We start from the raw sequence: 17,530 nt of genomic DNA on the forward strand, positions 1-17,530 counted from the left end.
CTTTCTGGTTTTCTTTGTGTTCTATGATTATAAACTAAACATCTCCAGGTTGGCCTGTTGTCATATATGACGATCAGAATCTACTATCATATTCTACTATTTCTTGCCATAACAAGACAATAATTGTATCTATTTACTTATTTATTTATTTTGATGTAGCTTACAGTTTAAAAAACCACACACACATTTTTTGTTTTTCTTTCATTATAAAATATTATGTCGTAAAGTGAAATCCATTTTCTGTCAATTTTTCTGACATGCTGAATCATTACACTTATTGTGAATCTCATACAACCTGCTTTGGCAGAATTGTACTTGTTATGGTTGAAATTAAAAGCCTTTACAGATTCCGACCACTAAGGGTCGCTGTATATTTTAAGCAGTGTCTGGCTATAGCGGCGCAGAAACGTCGCACTCTCTAATTGGCTGTTGGTGGCTGGGGTCAAACAGTATTGCGCATGCCCAGATGGTCTTTTCAGTTAGCGAATGCAATCTGTCAGATCAGCGGAGCGTGCATTACCCTAATACCTTGATATATTTGATAGTATTTCTTCCCCTAGACATCGCTGGAGGCTTAAATCCAGTTTCAGGTGCCAGCAGATTTGGATTCTAACTTATCGACGTCTGTAGCCAAAGGAAACAGCAAAGAATGACGACCAGTACAAAGCGGAAAGAAGAAAGTCATCTGCTGAATGGGGGTGTAAAACAGTCCACATGGAGCAAAGCCTTCAACAGTAATGCTGTTTGGGAAGAGAAGGTCAGTCAGTTGCCCTTTTCAAACTCAGCCCAGCTGTTATGTTCTTACAGTCGCTGTTAGTTACCCTGAAGTTGTCAGTGTACCTGCGGTGTTGTCAGGTGTTCATAAAGACGGCTATCTGGAGCTAGCTGCCATGCTAAGGATTAATCTGATTTGGCTGTGTTAGCTGTCATATCGAAAACGCCGTCAATTGTCTCGACGGTTTGGGTTTAGTTAAAACAAAGCAACGAACGACATGTAAATGGTGCTGGGATCAAGTCAATGAAAAGCATTTTATATTTGCCATAATGGTGTCTCACTTTGTTCGCTATTAATCAGTTTTCTTCTTCCAGTTTATCGATTCACTGCTTAGTCTGTAAAATGTCAAAATGATAACGAAAACTGTGGTTCCAGCAGAGAGTGTTTGACATGTTTGCTTGAAAAATGACTGAAACGATTAATCAATTTTCAAAATTGCTGTCGTTAATTTTCTGTTGATTGGTTGATGGATTAGTTGTAGTTATAGTCACGCTGCTTGTTTTAAAGTCTGTTTCCCCATCAGTTTGTGTTTTCCCAAGCCGTAACCCAAACCTCATGCATATGAACATTTGTTTTTTTTTTAATATTCAAAGTACTACAGCTGGACTAGCCCAGATTACCTGCATCAAGGCTAGATGTTTAAGTACTTTTACATCACACACATGCAAAATAAATTTCCTACATAGGAAACATCACAAAAAGAGGATGAATTTAAGGGGATTGTAGTGCATTATGCAAAGCTAATGCTTCTAGGCGTGGTATTGTTCAATCAAATTATTTTTTCTGCATTTTCTTTTGCAGGACGAGTTTTTAGATGTGATTTACTGGCTTCGGCAAATTATTGCAGTAATCCTTGGTGTGATATGGGGTGTTGCACCGTTGAAAGGATTTCTGGGAATAGCTATGTAAGTATTCTGCATAGCCTATTTCAACATCTTTAACTGCTCCCAGATGTCTCTTCATATGTTATTGTACAAAAAACATGACAATTTACATCTTTTAACATCTTTGCTTTTTTAGATTCTGCATCATCAACGCTGGCGTCCTGTATGTATACTTCAGCAGCTTTCAGCAGATTGATGAGGAAGAGTATGGTGGCACGTGGGAGCTCACCAAAGAAGGCTTCATGACATCTTTTGCTCTGTTTCTGGTGGGCATACTAATGTTTATGGCAACATGTAGACTTTTTGTTGTTTTGTTGTAAATTACCGTGGTGTTTTGAAACAGACAACCTTATTTTTTAAATATTGGAATTTTAAAGGTTTCAGGTCTGTACTGTGTCGAGTTGTGGGGATAAGGGAAGTGTGCACCAGTCAAAGATTGGAATTATTAAGGATCTTTATCACATTTCACAATTGAAAACTTGTCCAACATACAAATCTGTTTAATTTAAAGTTTAATTTAGTGATGCTTAAGGCTTTGTGGCTCTCTGTTACTGTAACATGTAGAAAGGTGTGAACACCCAATGAGAACCTCTAAAGGCCCCTTTACGCGATCTGACTTGTAAGATTATTGTTGTTGGACAGTGTATAGGTACCATAAGTTCTCTGTCTTAAATGACATCTTAATTTTCAGATCAGATTTTTGTGTTTGATGTTTTTCAGAATTTGGGGTCAGTTTTTTTTTTTTTTTTTAGTTTGTCATTAGACTATGACATGTTTATTATTATTAGCATCTAATCACATGTTCTTTCTCTTTACCAGGTGGTGTGGATAATCTTTTACACAGCACTACATTTTGACTGAGAAGAATCCATTGGACACTAAATACAAACATTTCTGTTGAAGTATATTGTCAAGACAGAGGAACTCCACGGTTTGAGGGGTGTCAACACTCCTACACACAGTATGACTTTTCAGTGTGCAGTGCATCATGGGAATCCTAGTTCGATTAATGAGATCCTGAAAGAGCACCGTGATCAACATGTTCAAATACTGTACATCTCTCCAATTTGTGGGTTAATTTGAAGGCACCTATTATTACACTTCCCATATGTTATATTTCGTTCCTCAGGTCATTGTCATCATTTCTGACAAAACACTAAAGAATACAAAAAGCAGATAGTTCAGCTGAGATCATTTGATTTCACCTTGATGTAAATCAGAGTAAGGATTTTTTCATCTTTGTTGATTTACATCAGGCCTTTCTTCTCTTTTAGAAGAGTGACACAAATGTAGATTTCAGACTATGATGGTAGTAACCAGTATGTGTATTCATTCTTACTGCTCATGAGGTTAAAGGGTAGTTCCAGAATTTTTAAACCTGCACCCTATTTTTAGATATTTTGGGATCTAAATGACAAGTAGTTACAAGAAGTTTTGGAATTGGTTCAGTGGATCTCCTCAGCCAGCAGCCACGAAACAGGCTTCAATGGCTGCAACACCATCCTTCGAGACAAATTTGTCTGTCAGAGTACATCATTTAAAAGTGCTTGTTTTTGCTGCTGACAGGCCCAGATTTCTTACTCTAAGTGTCATAATGGAAAGGATTCTTATGGAGGTGGATCTTTTCATACAGTGCTTTCCAAGGGGCAACTGAACCGTTACTGCCCTCTTCAAAGCTGTCAGACTCCTTTGACATAAACAGTAATTTTACCTCACAGGACACGGGAGTTGCTGTTTTACCGTAGCCTCGATTGTTTTGTTTGTTTGTGTTATTGTGCGACTTTGGTGTTTTGGTGTTAGTCCAGATGTCATTGCACCCTGTTTCGTGGCTGCCAGCTGAGATGGCGGCACCAGTTCCAAAACCTTTTGTATGTGTAGTCATTTAGACCTCAAAGTACGGGATGTAAAAATAGGGCTAAGGTTTAAAAAATACTGGAATTACCCTTTATGTAACAGAACCTGGAAAATAAAAAGTCTTACCATATAGTCATTAGGATTCAATCAGTCCATGAGTGTAAAATGTTACTGTTAATTTAAGGACAAAATGCGCCATGTTGAATGTGTAAAACTACTTGTAAATGATTCATTCTCTGGCTTCACTGTTAAATCACCCCTCTGAAATTTCACTCCAAAATTACATGTTTACCTTTTAAAAAAACATTATCTGGGCCAGGCAAAATGATTAGTTAAAAAGTGTCATGGCAGCACAGCACATTATAGGTTACTGTTAAGGTTGCCAGCTACAGTATGTGTCTGTGGAGTCATGTTTTCATGAACTCCTGATTCAGAGCTTCATGTTTCAAGCTTTTTTTTTTCTCACTTGATACAAACATAGCATTTTTGAATAAAGTCTGTCAATTGATACTTCTTCTAAAAGGTCTGGTGTTCAACAAATGGGAAAAAATCGCCCTCATATTGATTTTAACATCAAAAACAAATGCTGGTGGTAAGATGCATATCGGCTGATCCCCAGTCCTGATGCCGGTTTCTGCCAATAGTAGTAGGACCTAATAACCATTCATATTATTTCCTTAAAGCAAAGAGGGAGGAAACATGCATGCATGCCATTTTCAGATGCAAATGTTCACAGATTTAAGATAAAACTGGTCTGTGCACTGCCATGACTTGCTGTTCATATATATCTAGATGTCATTTCTTAATGGCATTAGTTAGGAGGGTAGAAATAATTAATTTCTTTTCTCACATGTAGCTTCCAGATCAAAGTCTTGCCTGTTGTTTTTGAAATTAATTTAAACTTGTCTGTAAATTCTGTACAATGTCCCTTATGTCAAATCCACCTTGTATTACACTGATTTATTTGTTCTTATGTTATATCTTGTTTGATGTAACATATTTCTCAGTATTTTATAGTGAAGAACTTTTCTTGCAAAGTTCTTGTAACAATACTGTTATATTAGATATGCAGCTGGTGTTTGAGAGGATTGTATTTTCTGATCAAATCTTTTGGGAATCATTAAACATGGGCTTTATTTGGCCTCCATTTTCAAAGAGATGGTATCTGTTTGGGTTTTTTTTTTTTGGAATGTAGATGGAATATTAGTGTGGTCGTTTTTATCAGATGATTAATGCAGGGATTGTTGAAAAATTTGCATGGAATTAGAACACTGGTTTGTAATTTATACCATCGTGCAATTCTACTTATGCAAAAGGGTAAAAGAATCAGCAGCAAAATTTACTTGAAGGTATCAAAAGTAAAAGTAATCATTAGATGGCAGAATGCTGCTGCAAGACTTCTATATTTGGATCAGTATTACTGATGTATTAGTCCATAAGGAGCATTTTAATGAGCTAAAATATCAACAGCTTCATTAACAGTTGGTTGCATCATTTCTAAACTGACTGTACGAGTTGTATAGAAAACCCTTCATAGTAACTACAGCTGTCAGATAAATGTAGTGGAGTGAGAAGTACAATATTTTTCTTCGGAAATGTATCTCAAAATTACACTGAAGTGCAGTACTTGTTTCCAACTACTGGTTATGAGATACCAAGTCAAAACCTTTGCATGCTGTAACTCTCTTTTCTAAGTTTTCATCCGCTTTTCTTCTTTTCCTGGTGGAAATAGCCTGTAATACCTCTGCTCCTTGATTTATTTTTGACCATGTTTTGCTGCCACAGTGGTACGTTTTCCACACAGGAATCAGTTCAGCCCTCTGTGTATTTATTAGAGCCATTTACTGCGTTTGAACCTTGTGGACACCTGCTGGAAAGGACTGGATTTGAGCTCGCATCATTCATAAAATCTCTGAAGAGAGCCCCGGTCATGATGTCACCTACAAAGACGTACCAAAAAAAAAAAACAAAAAAAAAAACATGTGACGTAGAGGCCAAGATGGCGGCTCCCCTCTCCACGATGAAATTTTGGAAGCCGGGTAAGTACGAAAATAATATATAAATTAGGCATTTGGCGTAATTTTTTCGGGTTTATATTTCTCAACGTGCACCTGCTAATATCGCTCAGTCGGTCTCGGTTCGGCTGCTGCCGCGTTCAGGGCGGCTACGTGATTTCTGTAGCCGGTTCAGTTCAGCTCGATTACCTCTGCGGAATCAAAGTGAAACCTGCCAAAATAAAACACATAAGCTGTGAAAGTACGACAGCTATATAAATACACGCGTCCAAAATGGCACTAGTGTAAGTAAGTGGTCACCAGTGTAGGGCTTTCATCGTCTTTAGGTCTTTTATTTAATGTCAGCGCATTGCACTAAACCCTGGCTGACTTCATCTTAAATCCCCAGCCTGCTTTACATTTAAATAAAACATCTCATCTTCACCTTCACCATCTGTTCTGCTCCAGGCTCTGAGGCACCGGGGATTTCAGAGGAGCGGGAACTCAACACAGAGACCACCGGATCCCCCATCATCTTCAACCCGCACATTGCCCTCTCCATAGAGAAGCAACGGCAGAAACTCCCCGTTTTCAAGGTGTCAGATCGCCTCTAAACAAGCATCAGGATAACAGTCATGTGGGATGTTTAATGTGGAGCTGCAACGATTAATCGAGTAGTTGTCAATTATTGAATTAATCGCTATTTATAAGTAATAAAAAATAAGTAAAAATAAGTAATTTTTAAAGAAAAAAAGGAAAATTTCTCTGATTCCAGCTTTTTAAATGTGATTATTTTCAGGTTTCCTTTCTCATCTATGACCCTGAACTGAATATCTTTGTGTTGTGGACAGAGACAGACATTTTCTGACATGCAGACCAAACAACTAATTAATTAATCAGGAAAATAAATGAATGAATGAGATTAATGGAGAATGAAAATAAGCGTCACTTGCAGCCCTGTTCTAATTGTCAGTTATGAACTTCTTAATTGTTTCCTCCCCAGCACCGAAACAACATCTTATACTTGGTGGAGAGCTACCAGACTGTCATCATAGTTGGTGAGACAGGATGTGGGAAGACAACACAGATACCTCAGGTTAGTAGAGTTGAGTCCATGCAGCATTTTGTTACTACTTAAAAAAAAACAGTGTGAATGAGTGAGAATAGGCGTACTGGTGTTTTGCATTTGCTATTTGCCTTCTCTTAAAAGGGCAAAATACCCTCAAAGCCACATACGCACCAAACCTAACAGCTAAATGCACAACATTGCTGCAGTGGACTGATACCCTTCATGTGGCTTAGCTCCCATAGTGGTTTTACATGACCTTGTCTTGATGCTTAGTGGCCTTTTTTTTTTTTTTTTTAGCAGGGTTTGGACCACATCAGCTAGGGTTTAATTTATGCAGAGTCTGCTGTTCTGGAACATCAGTGTCTCTGTCTCATGCTTTGTACCCCTCTTCTTTTTTTAATCTACCATCTGACTCCTTTCAGTACCTGATGGAGGCTGGCTGGGCTGCGGAGGGGAAGGTGATTGGAGTGACACAGCCTCGCCGCGTGGCTGCTATCTCTGTAAGACCTCTACTTGATGTCCTCTTACAGCTCCGTCACTGCCAGTGTCATTCCCTCAAGAAAATTGGTTCACACTGAAGGACACGCGCCTGCTTCAAATTCAGTGTTTTTCCCCTCTTTCCTGCTGATAGGTAGCTAACCGTGTAGCAGAGGAACGGGGGGCCCTGCTGGGACATGAGGTGGGCTACACCATCCGATTTGATGACTGCTCTGATCCTCATGCCACAAGGATCAAGGTATTCCCCTGTCAAATGTCTGAAGTGTTCACTGCAAGCTGTCCAGTGTTTGGCTCCTTTCAGTGCTCAATTGTGCCTGTTTGTTTCAGTTCCTTACAGATGGCATGCTGGTGCGGGAGATGATGGCTGATCCTCTTTTAAAAAAATACAGGTACGTGTTGTAGTTAAGGCATAATATACATCGTTTTCACAGTAAGCCTTGAGGGTGTGACCGGGAGCCGGCATAAACAACACCGAGACCTGGAAACCGTAGCAGCTAAATGGAATTCAGCCTCGATTCATTTTTATTATTTACACCTGTGCATTTCCTGCTGTGATAAAATGTCTCCTGTGAAAAAGGCTGGTTGTTATTAGACATGTAGGCTTGTTTTTGTTATCAAGACTGGGTTGGATTCACTCTGTTTTTTATTGCGCTGTTCTCCTCAGTGTGTTGATGCTGGATGAAGCACATGAGAGAACCCTGTATACAGACATAGCCATCGGTCTGCTAAAGAAGGTAATTTCGGGACTGTGTCTGTCTTTTTCATATATTTCTCTTGGACGGGTGCGGCTTATGGTCTGGTACCTGGTCCCAACCTTGCCTGCACACTGTTATTGGCTGGGGCCTACAGACCCACTGCCCAAAGGCTGCAGCCAAGAAACGTCCTTAAAACAGTAATAAGAAGTCCAAAATAAGAAAAATATTAAGAATAAAGTCAAGAATTAGAAGAAAATCTATTCAGATGGCAGATAAATATAGTGCCACACACTTCTAATGGGTCATAATTAATTATTTATAGGGATTACTTTGTATGAGTCCAGGCATTGTTTGTTTGGAAAATCCTGCATAGCATAACTTTTAACTTTACTAGCTCTGAAAATAATCCAAGTAAGTTAGTTTTCCATTTGAACCCTGACTCTGCCTCTCTGTTCTCACTGCTTTGTGCTCTCTGATTCTTCTATAGATTCAGAAGAAGCGGCGAGACCTGAGGCTGATTGTGGCCTCTGCCACTCTGGATGCCAAGGTGACTGCATCATTAAGATGAGCAGATATGCTTGATTAGCGAGAAGAGAGAAAACAAAGACAGGCAGAGGGAAAAGTTGATGTCAGGTCAGATCACATTGTACTGACATCTGCGATGCACTGATGAAAGAAAGACACAATCAGGCCACGACTGCGCTCAGCATTGCACAAGTCAGCTGAAATGCCATATCAGACATCTACTGTACTTTTTGTTAAAAAGGCTTTTATCTACACATGCAAATTGTTTAGTTACACTGCAGTAGGAAGTTGCATCCTTTTTAAAATGTCAGATTGAGGGCAGCAATAGCAAAATAACAAAAACTTCAATTATAAATGTTTTTACTGTGTTAACTGGCAAATCTAATTTCTCGTCATTTCTCAGTTAACTTACGTAGTAAATCTAACTGCTCTTTCTTTGCATGCAAACTTCTAACTTACAGTTACATATGCCTCATTATTGTTCCCTTTACTAACTGTAATCACCATCTGAAGAAATTCCATGACTTCTTCAACCTGAATGAGTCTGGGGATCCCAACAAAGACACATGTGGGATTCTGACAGTGGAGGGACGCACCTTTCCAGTGGACGTCTTCTACACTGTCAGGTATGCAACACACATAATGCAGCCGGAAGAAACCGTGTATGATTTCGGCATTTGTTTTCAACTCTGAAGTGTCTTTTTGTTGTTCTCAGTCCTGTTCCAGACTACGTGAAGGCCACTGTGGAGACGGTGCTTAAGATCCATGAGACGGAGGATGACGGAGATGTCCTGGCTTTTCTTACTGGACAGGTCAGTGGCCATATATTTATTAAATAAGAGCTGAGTATGATTAACTTCCATCTGACAGAAGGGTGTAAATTGCATTTAACTAGACCATCATTCCATATGTTATTTCATTACTATATTGTAGTGTGGTCAGCCTTTTTATTCCTTTGTCTTTGTCATTTTTCTCTCAGGAGGAGGTGGAGAAAGTGGTGTCCCTTCTGCAGGACCAGGCCCGGACTCTGTCACGATACGGCATGAAGAAACACCTGAGAATTTTGCCCATGTACTCTGGTCTACCTTATGCTGAGCAGATGAAGGTCTTTGAGAGGGCGCCTTCCTCTGTTCGCAAGGTAAATGTGCTGCCATCATTCTCTTGTATTTATATGTAATGGGTGGCCATTTAACGGTCTGGAAGCAGCTACCATACAAGAGAATTGAAGTTCTTAACATTGATTATAGTCACTATATTTTAACTTATGGAAGAGGAAAACTAGTTGTCAAGGATATCAATTCATCACAGTTTGTTGCACCTCTCAAAAAGACCTCTAATATTTTACATAGGCATTTTGGATTATATATAAAATAGTGGAGATGCTAATTGTAGTGCAGAAAATGCCATAAAATCATGTCGTCCATATATGGCCTCAATGTGACTACACTGTTTGTTTAAATAAACAACAGTACATGTGTAGACAACAGCTGGTAAATTAGTGTACTTTACTAAACATGTGACATATTCCTGTCTGATGTTCCCTTCAGGTTGTGGTGGCCACAAACATAGCTGAGACCTCCATCACTATAAATGGAGTTGTATTTGTCATCGACTGTGCATTTGTGAAGCTGCGAGCCTATAACCCCCACACTGCCATTGAATCACTGGTGGTCACCCCCATCTCCAAGGCATCGGCCAGCCAGAGAGCCGGGAGGGCTGGGCGAAACCGACCTGGCAAATGCTTCAGATTATACACAGGTGCGTGTGAGTTTGCGGGAATAGAAGAAAGATGATAAGTGTTATAGAATAGCAGAGGAACTTTTTACATTTGTGGAAAAGTGTTGCAGTCTTGTCCTCATCCCCCCACCCTCTCTGCCTGTTTTCTGTCACTCTTTGTCATTCCCTGCCTGTGTTTCTTATTACCTCTGTTCCTTTCATCAGAGGAGGACTTTGAGAAACTGCCCGCCTCTACTGTGCCAGAGATGCAGCGCACCAATTTGGCTCCTGTCATCCTGCAGCTCAAAGCATTAGGCATTGACAACGTGCTGCGGTTCAGCTTCCTCTCTGTGAGTAGCTCACTTTGCATCCACGGGGTGGCTGTGATGTGTTCACCCACTGTGAACGGAATTGTACTTTACATTTTAATTAGCGAGAATGGCCCTTGGCCTCTGGGGAAAAATGCACAGAAACCATAAAATTAATGCCGTCATCGTGTATTTGTGCTTTTAAAGATGTAATGACAACACTTCTCAAGTACTGAAGATTTTCATTTAATTCTGTTATTCAGAGTAAAAAATTATAATAGTTGGCGGTATGATGCATTTTTTTTTTTTCGGATGTTGCAGCCACCTCCAGCTCAGACCATGGTTCAGGCTCTGGAGCTGCTCTACGCTCTGGGAGGTAAGAAACAAGGCTGTCAGCAGGCTGGAAAAGTAAAAAGGGAAACTGTCCTTCAACTGCAACACTAGTGCTCAAAATTCTGTGTCTGCAAGCATCCACAAGCTGAGGTGTCCTTGCACATGATGCAGAATCCTAACCAGCTGTGTGTCTGTTGGCAGGTCTGGACCATTACGGCCGTTTGACTGATCCCTTGGGCGTGCGGATGGCGGAGTTTCCTCTCAGCCCCATGTTTGCCAAGATGCTCCTCGAGTCAGGAAATTTTGGCTGCTCCAAAGAGATTGTCACCATTACAGCAATGATGCAGATTCAGAATGTGTTTGTTGTGCCGCCCAATCAGAAGAAAGCTGCCGTAAGTGAAAACAGGCTTTCAAAAGGAGAGTGTTGTGTGTTTGGCAGAAATGCTCCGTCAGCATAACAATTAGCCCATTTTTGCTATCTCACCCTGCAGGCCCGAGAGCACAGGAAATTTGCAGTGGCTGAGGGAGACCACCTCACAATGCTGAATGTGTATGAAGCATTCATAAAGGTACAGTGTGTATGTGCAGCATACAGCTCAGCCGGTGACAGAGGACGCAACACTTGCAAACTTGGCAAAAGTCAGGGAAGAAGTTGACTCTGATCAAGACGATGAAGGCTTTTCCTCTTTCCTGCAGCACCAGAAGAGCTCCCAGTGGTGTCAGGAACACTTCCTCAATTATAAGGGTCTGCTGCGGGCCGTGACTGTACGAGAGCAGCTCCGGCGTCTCATGAACAAGTTTAAGGTGCCACGGACTTCCAGTGAGGGTATGCGTGCATCATTGTTCATTTGTTGGTTCGTATCAGCTGAGCAGACTGAGTGACATGTTCACACCAGGTGGCCTCAGTATCTGGTGACCTCTCTTTCTTTTCATCTGATGAATGTGTGCTACTTTGAAGAAGCTTGCTCTTAGTATGTAAAGGTTCATTTCAGCACTGGACAGCCCATAACACCCATCGCATCACCATCTTATACATAACTAAGGTGAAATAGTAATTTGACATGTTCATCGCTGCTTTCTTTTGCACAGGTGACCCTGATGTGATCTTGAAGTGCATTGTATTTGGGTTTTTCGCGAATGCAGCTCGCATTCACCATTCGGGTTCCTACCGGTGAGAATTAGGTGTCAGTCTTTTCCCAGCAAATGCATTATTACACCTTTTGTACACTTTCACACTCGTGTTCACTTGCTCCGCCAGGACTTTACGAGACGATCGTGAGCTTCACATCCACCCCAACTCAGTGCTGTTTGGAGAGAAACCTCCAAAATGGTCAGTACATGTTGCTAATGTTCCTTGTTTTGCTCCTTTATTCTTTTACATTTATGGTATGCACAGAATTTACAGACAGTTAGAGTAATATTTATGCTCTGCCACTTAAAAGTGTTTCCATTGTCTCCTTTCCAGGGTTGTTTTCAATGAGGTGGTGCAGACGTCTAAATACTACATGCGTGATGTGACTGCTGTTGAGTCGTCCTGGTTGGTTGAGTTGGCCCCTCACTTTTACAAGCAGGCCAAGGTAGGTCAAAGAAAGAAACTGCATGCTCCAGCTTGTTATTATGTACCTGTGATTGTTATGAATGTTCTGAAAAGGTCAGTTCACTGTGACCGGGGTCTCAGGTGTATTGTTATGTTAAAAGTGTTTCTGTGTTTAGTTCATAATTCCAGCGCCACCATTGAGTCAGTGCCAGTAGAATTATTTTGATTTACACATTAACTGAGTCCTGTCCCTTTTCTCTTTCAGCATGGTTCACTGGCCAGCAAAAGGTCCCGGGTCCTCTAATTCCCATCATTTCACCACGTTAAGACAGGAAGACTCATTGAACTAAAAGGAGTAACCCCCTCTCAACACTGTGTCCTCCTCAGTTTCATTGTATATAAAGTTGTAATATATATATTTATTGTCCATGTTCACCTGCACAACCCAACCACACTATGCGGCCATGCTAGAATGGGATGAAGTGGATCCATTTTAATTGTTAACATGTGTGACTTGCTTCATTTGAAAGCGTCCGTCTTGCTTTTTGGCAGGGATGTAGTTTATATTTGATCTGTGAGAGTAAACAGACATGAATGAAAGATGAGGTCAGGCTGTGCCTGACTAGTGTCTAGTGTTCATTCAAGTGTGGTCATGTAGCTCACTTCATTCACACTTGTACATAGTCAGAGCAGGCTTAGGTCCAGGGAACGGCTCCTGTGCCACGGGCCTGTCCACTCCTGGTTCTTGGCTTCATTATTTTTTTAATTGCTGTATTTTCCTGTTGCATGATAAATAATGGAAAACAATAGAATGTGAGGATGTTTCCCTTTGAGAGACTTATGGCTTTGTTTTTTTCTTTCCATTTTCTCCCCTCATAGCCTGGGTGCCTTTTATGTTTTTAATTGGTTCACTCTATCTCTGATTTTTGATTTCTCAAACTTTCTGTATCTTCATAATGAATGTAGTGGAATATATATATTCAGGAACTTCACTGCAGATGGAAATACATCTCTTTATCTTTTTCAGCCAGCCTCAGATCCTAGGTCGTGTAATGATACTGTGAAAAGACTACTTTATTTTTTTGATCCTTGTTTTCCACTCTGTATTGCCACTTAACTACAGTCTAACTCAGACATAGTGGCCTTGTCACCACTCTGTGCCAAATTTCTTTATCAGCCTATTTCACATTTCCTTTTCAGATGGAATGTGTAAATGCACTCAAGCATTGTAAATGAAAAGCTGTGAAATCAAAACTAAAAAGTGCCATTTGTCCCTGTGATGACATACATGTACTCAGACATTCATCCAAAGCCTCAAAGAAACGGTAGCATTTATTCGATTTCAGCCATCTCTTTGACCATCGTAATTGCCTTTCGTCTTACTGTTTGTCTCGGTTTTGAGCAAGACCTTATTTTGCTTTTTGTTCCCTGTTAGCGTCAGCATCGTGTACCAGGTGTTCAGTAAAATGGCCAGTGATATGTGATTTCTGCGATCCATTCCATATTACCTGCATGCACTCTACATTCCTGCGTTTGTTTTTGTTTGTTCGAATTTGTCTTTCCTCTGGAGGTTTTGGCCTTGAAAGCGTCAGTAAGCAGTATATTAATGGTTTGTCATTTTACCAGTAAGGTCACTGTCACTAAATTTTACTTGTGTCTGCATGGTTTTTCGTACTTGTTCTTGAGGTCACTACTGTAGATTCAGCGAAACTGTAATCAAACCACAGAACAACACACCACACCGTAGTTAGGCAAACCAACTCAAATTAGATGGATATACAACCAAGGTACCTATGCATGTTAAATGGTACTCTGATGTCGACCTATACAGTTAAGATCATCTCGTAGGCTTATTGCAAATGAAAGCATTTAAGAGATGACTTGTGTGTCCTCTTCTGTGCTGGTACTTTGAGTATGTATGCAGCCAAAGCAGTAATCTGTAGACCTGTGTAATTGCTCACCCCTGAGATAAAAACTGTCACCTGCCATTCCCTCCTCACATCCTCAATAAAGCCTTATTGTCATGCAAACTCAGTGCTTTTGATTATTTTCTTGTACACCAAGCTGGTTACTGTAGTTTTTATGCAGTGCACAACTTTGCCAGGAGGTGTCGCTGTTGTACCACAAACAGTGCCTACCCAGAATGATTCAGAAGATCAGCAGTGGTGTGAAGGCATTTATGAGTGTCTGTATGCATTAGCTCCACTTGTGATGTAGTGTGTGACTTCAAAAATGGTTGTTTTTGCTGTTGACACATCGACAGAAAAAAAGGACTTCGATTTATGAGCCGGTAATCCTTAATGGCGAGCATGTGGACTTGACTGCAGTGATCTGTTTATATGTAGTAGGAAAAAACAATGTGTGAGAATTAATGATAATAGAAGACTGAATATTTTAGAGTATACCTATATGAGAGACACATTCGTGTCCATGGTGCATTCAGGTGCCAGGTTGATTATGCAGGTCGAGAGCTCAGGGCTGCTGTGTTTAAATTTTGTTTGGGAATATACAGCACAATATCAGCTGACAGGATGAGGGCCTTAAAGTGGCTTTGGCTTTATGACTTTATCTAGTGAGGTTCTTGTCTCAACATCTCTAGTTTTAAGACCATAATTATTTCTATTCAGTGTTCAAAACTTACTGATTTCTAAATTAATGTGTTTAATAAAATTCTGGGACCTGGAGGCATATTCTTGAATGAAAAGTCTGTCAATTTTTTGCAAATTTGTATGCGCCACAAAAGCACTAAAAAACCAAAAAGGTTGTATGTTGCACCTGTATTTTTACCCAGCATTGAATCTGTGCTTATAGTAGCACAGGAAATGTACATTTCCCGAAACAAATTCGTATTTCATCAGATTACCACAAACAAACAGATATATGGCAAACCTGGGGCATCTTAGCAGTCAGTTGTAGGAGTACGGGCAGCTGCAGTACAACCTTTGGCCACCAGTGGAAGCAGTGAGCACATCGTTGCTCAGCAGCAACGAAATGCGGAAGAAAAAAGGCGCCAACTCTACCTGCATTAATGCGGCGCGTCGCGTAATCTACGTCATGAAATTGAATTTGAAACGTTCATCAGTTAGTACCTAATGACTACCTAACGACTAACGTGTGTGCTTCGCCACAGCACCACCATAACACAAATTGTGCAATGGAAAATTTGAAATGAGGTGTGTAACGTAATGTTATTGTTTTTTTCCTGGTTGGTTTGTTTTGAGGTGCTCTTTAGTCAGTGTGCCTGGTAGGCCTGTCTACTGCTGTAGTGCTAATAAGTCTGATACCTAGCTTTATTTCTGTGGTTCACCAGTAGTGTTAGGTATAATAACTAAGCTAGTTAAGTGCATTTGCTCAAGCACAGTACATCACAAAGTACAATCTTGAGGTACTTGTACTTTTCTTGTAATGCTTGTAATACTTTTCCTCTAACTACTGCACTAAGTTACGTTTACATAAAATAGGACATTTATGCAATAAATTAAACCACCAGCACTATATATATATATATATATGTATATATATATATATATATATAGTGAACCAGACTGAACATGTGACTGTGTAGCACTGGGTCAGATTTCATGGGGGGGGGTGTTGAGTGCTTAATTTGCTTTATGGCTTAACACAGGAAGAGGGCTAATGTTCGAGGCACAAAAACATTTTAAGGTACCCACTATTCCAGTAGGTGAAGCCAGTGGAAAAGGTCAGTGGAAAAATCACCTCCATCATGTTTATTCTCTCCCCAACCAATGGAGGGCTGACTACAAACAAGTACTTTTTTTGACTGCATCAAGCTTTAGATACAGAGTTGGGGCTTGGCACGCCAAAATTACGTGGACATGTATGTTGATTCCACTTTTTTGGTCTGCTTGCCCAACTCTTTGTGTAGATACACCTGTGCATACTTAGCATGTTGAATTATTATTTTAACCATCCTCTGTCCTTCACATTGTTTTGTTTTAAAATGTAAAATTTCAGTTGTTGGTCAATGATGCCACTATGGAACAGTAAGCATGCTGAGATGGAGTTTGCAAGATATTGAAGCAAGGGTCAGTGCTTATCTACATGCAGTAGCAGTCCAGAGTGGCCACAGCCATTGTCAATCTTAGAGGTGGGATTGTTCAGACACATCTCTACATGCTTCTTGGTTCTCAGTAAGTATTATTATTATTAGAAAAGTGCAGGTTGGACTTCTTCTCCAGCCGGCTGATGGAGGGCAGCAGAGGGACTGCATGACATTTACGGGTCAGGTGAGCCCTCAGGCGCACATGTTGATATAAATGGGCATTTCAGATGTGTGCCCGAGGTCTCCCAGTGTACTGCTGCTAATTTCAAGGCAAAGTCTACCCCCTTTTTTCTTGTTTCAGTGGCATTCCCCCTTCTAACATGGACTTACACATTTAACATTAACAGACCTTAAAATGAAGGTTCCACAGAGACCAACAGGGTTGTTGTTGTTGGTAGAAGGTAGATGCAGTATTCTTCGGAGTAAGAGGAGACAATCAGCCAGTGTTGGCGAAGCAAAGGGCTTATCAGCGCAGTGCAGTGAATGTTGGTATCCTGTATACATGACAAGGGGTGCGTGTGGACTTGAGTTTTAGTCTTAGGGCTACTTATCTCAGACCTGCAAAACAATGAAGTGGAAATGAAGTCTGCTTCTTAACAGACCCAGGGTTTCAGCATGCAGTGTAAAGGATTCTGGTGCATCTAGAGACTTGGGTCATTTGCAGTGTAGAGCATATCCTCAACAACTTTAGTTGTTTCAGTTAAAGTCTACCCAAATTTCAGTCTGGCTACAACACAGCGTCTCTTAATCGACACTATCAACAGAGTCAAATCGGAAAGGATGATTTGCCTCTAGTGCCAGTTAATCAGTAATGGTTATTAGTAACAGTCCAATTAAGTGCAGTAATTAGGCATTAACTGTATCAATTACGAAGCAAATAGAGTGCTGCCAACACATTAGTCAATCATGACTGAATGTCCCACTTAACTAAATATCATATCCACATATGGACCTTCTTTCAACATTTATCTTGTCTCCCTCACCTTGACTGTTATCTGGCCATCTCATGTTTTGAGCTGCTGTCATCCATTTGATGTGGTCAGGTTGCCCCTTTTGGCGGCCACTTTTCCTGTGTTCAGGGGAAAAAAAAAACCCTGTCTGTTTGATTTATTCTGTAAAATGACAAGTAAAAGTGTGTGCGTGTGTGTGCGTGCGTGCATACATTTTCTGAGGCAGCTGAAATGAGAAATAGAAACTTGAGCAAAACTTGAACGCATGGAAATGTTTACTGCAAAGCCTGCGTAAAGCACGCCTTCATCAACACGCGTTGTGGCTC

At 40.5% G+C, this 17,530-nt stretch overlaps 2 protein-coding genes across 2 annotated transcripts; both read left to right on the forward strand.

The window, feature by feature from the left end:
* Positions 1-483: 483 nt before the first annotated feature.
* On the forward strand, positions 484-4,662 carry rab5if (RAB5 interacting factor). The gene is made up of 4 exons (XM_041946193.1): positions 484-757; positions 1,577-1,680; positions 1,796-1,925; positions 2,479-4,662. The coding sequence occupies exons 1-4, from the start codon at positions 650-652 to the stop codon at positions 2,518-2,520; spliced, it is 384 nt and encodes a 127-aa protein (XP_041802127.1). The 5' UTR covers positions 484-649; the 3' UTR covers positions 2,521-4,662.
* An 850-nt stretch (positions 4,663-5,512) lies between these two features.
* On the forward strand, positions 5,513-14,205 carry dhx35 (DEAH-box helicase 35). Its single transcript, XM_041945534.1, has 21 exons — positions 5,513-5,552; positions 5,976-6,103; positions 6,511-6,603; positions 6,999-7,076; positions 7,208-7,312; positions 7,402-7,463; positions 7,739-7,808; positions 8,257-8,316; positions 8,808-8,920; positions 9,010-9,106; positions 9,274-9,432; positions 9,842-10,052; positions 10,236-10,360; positions 10,640-10,694; positions 10,853-11,043; positions 11,143-11,220; positions 11,348-11,477; positions 11,741-11,822; positions 11,910-11,981; positions 12,117-12,228; positions 12,454-14,205. Exons 1-21 carry the CDS (start codon positions 5,513-5,515, stop codon positions 12,490-12,492), a joined length of 2,100 nt encoding a protein of 699 aa, XP_041801468.1. The 3' UTR covers positions 12,493-14,205.
* The last annotated feature ends 3,325 nt before the right edge of the window (positions 14,206-17,530 follow it).

The sequence above is a fragment of the Chelmon rostratus genome, chromosome 10 (genome assembly GCF_017976325.1).
Source record: "Chelmon rostratus isolate fCheRos1 chromosome 10, fCheRos1.pri, whole genome shotgun sequence".
Lineage (NCBI taxonomy): Eukaryota > Metazoa > Chordata > Actinopteri > Chaetodontiformes > Chaetodontidae > Chelmon > Chelmon rostratus.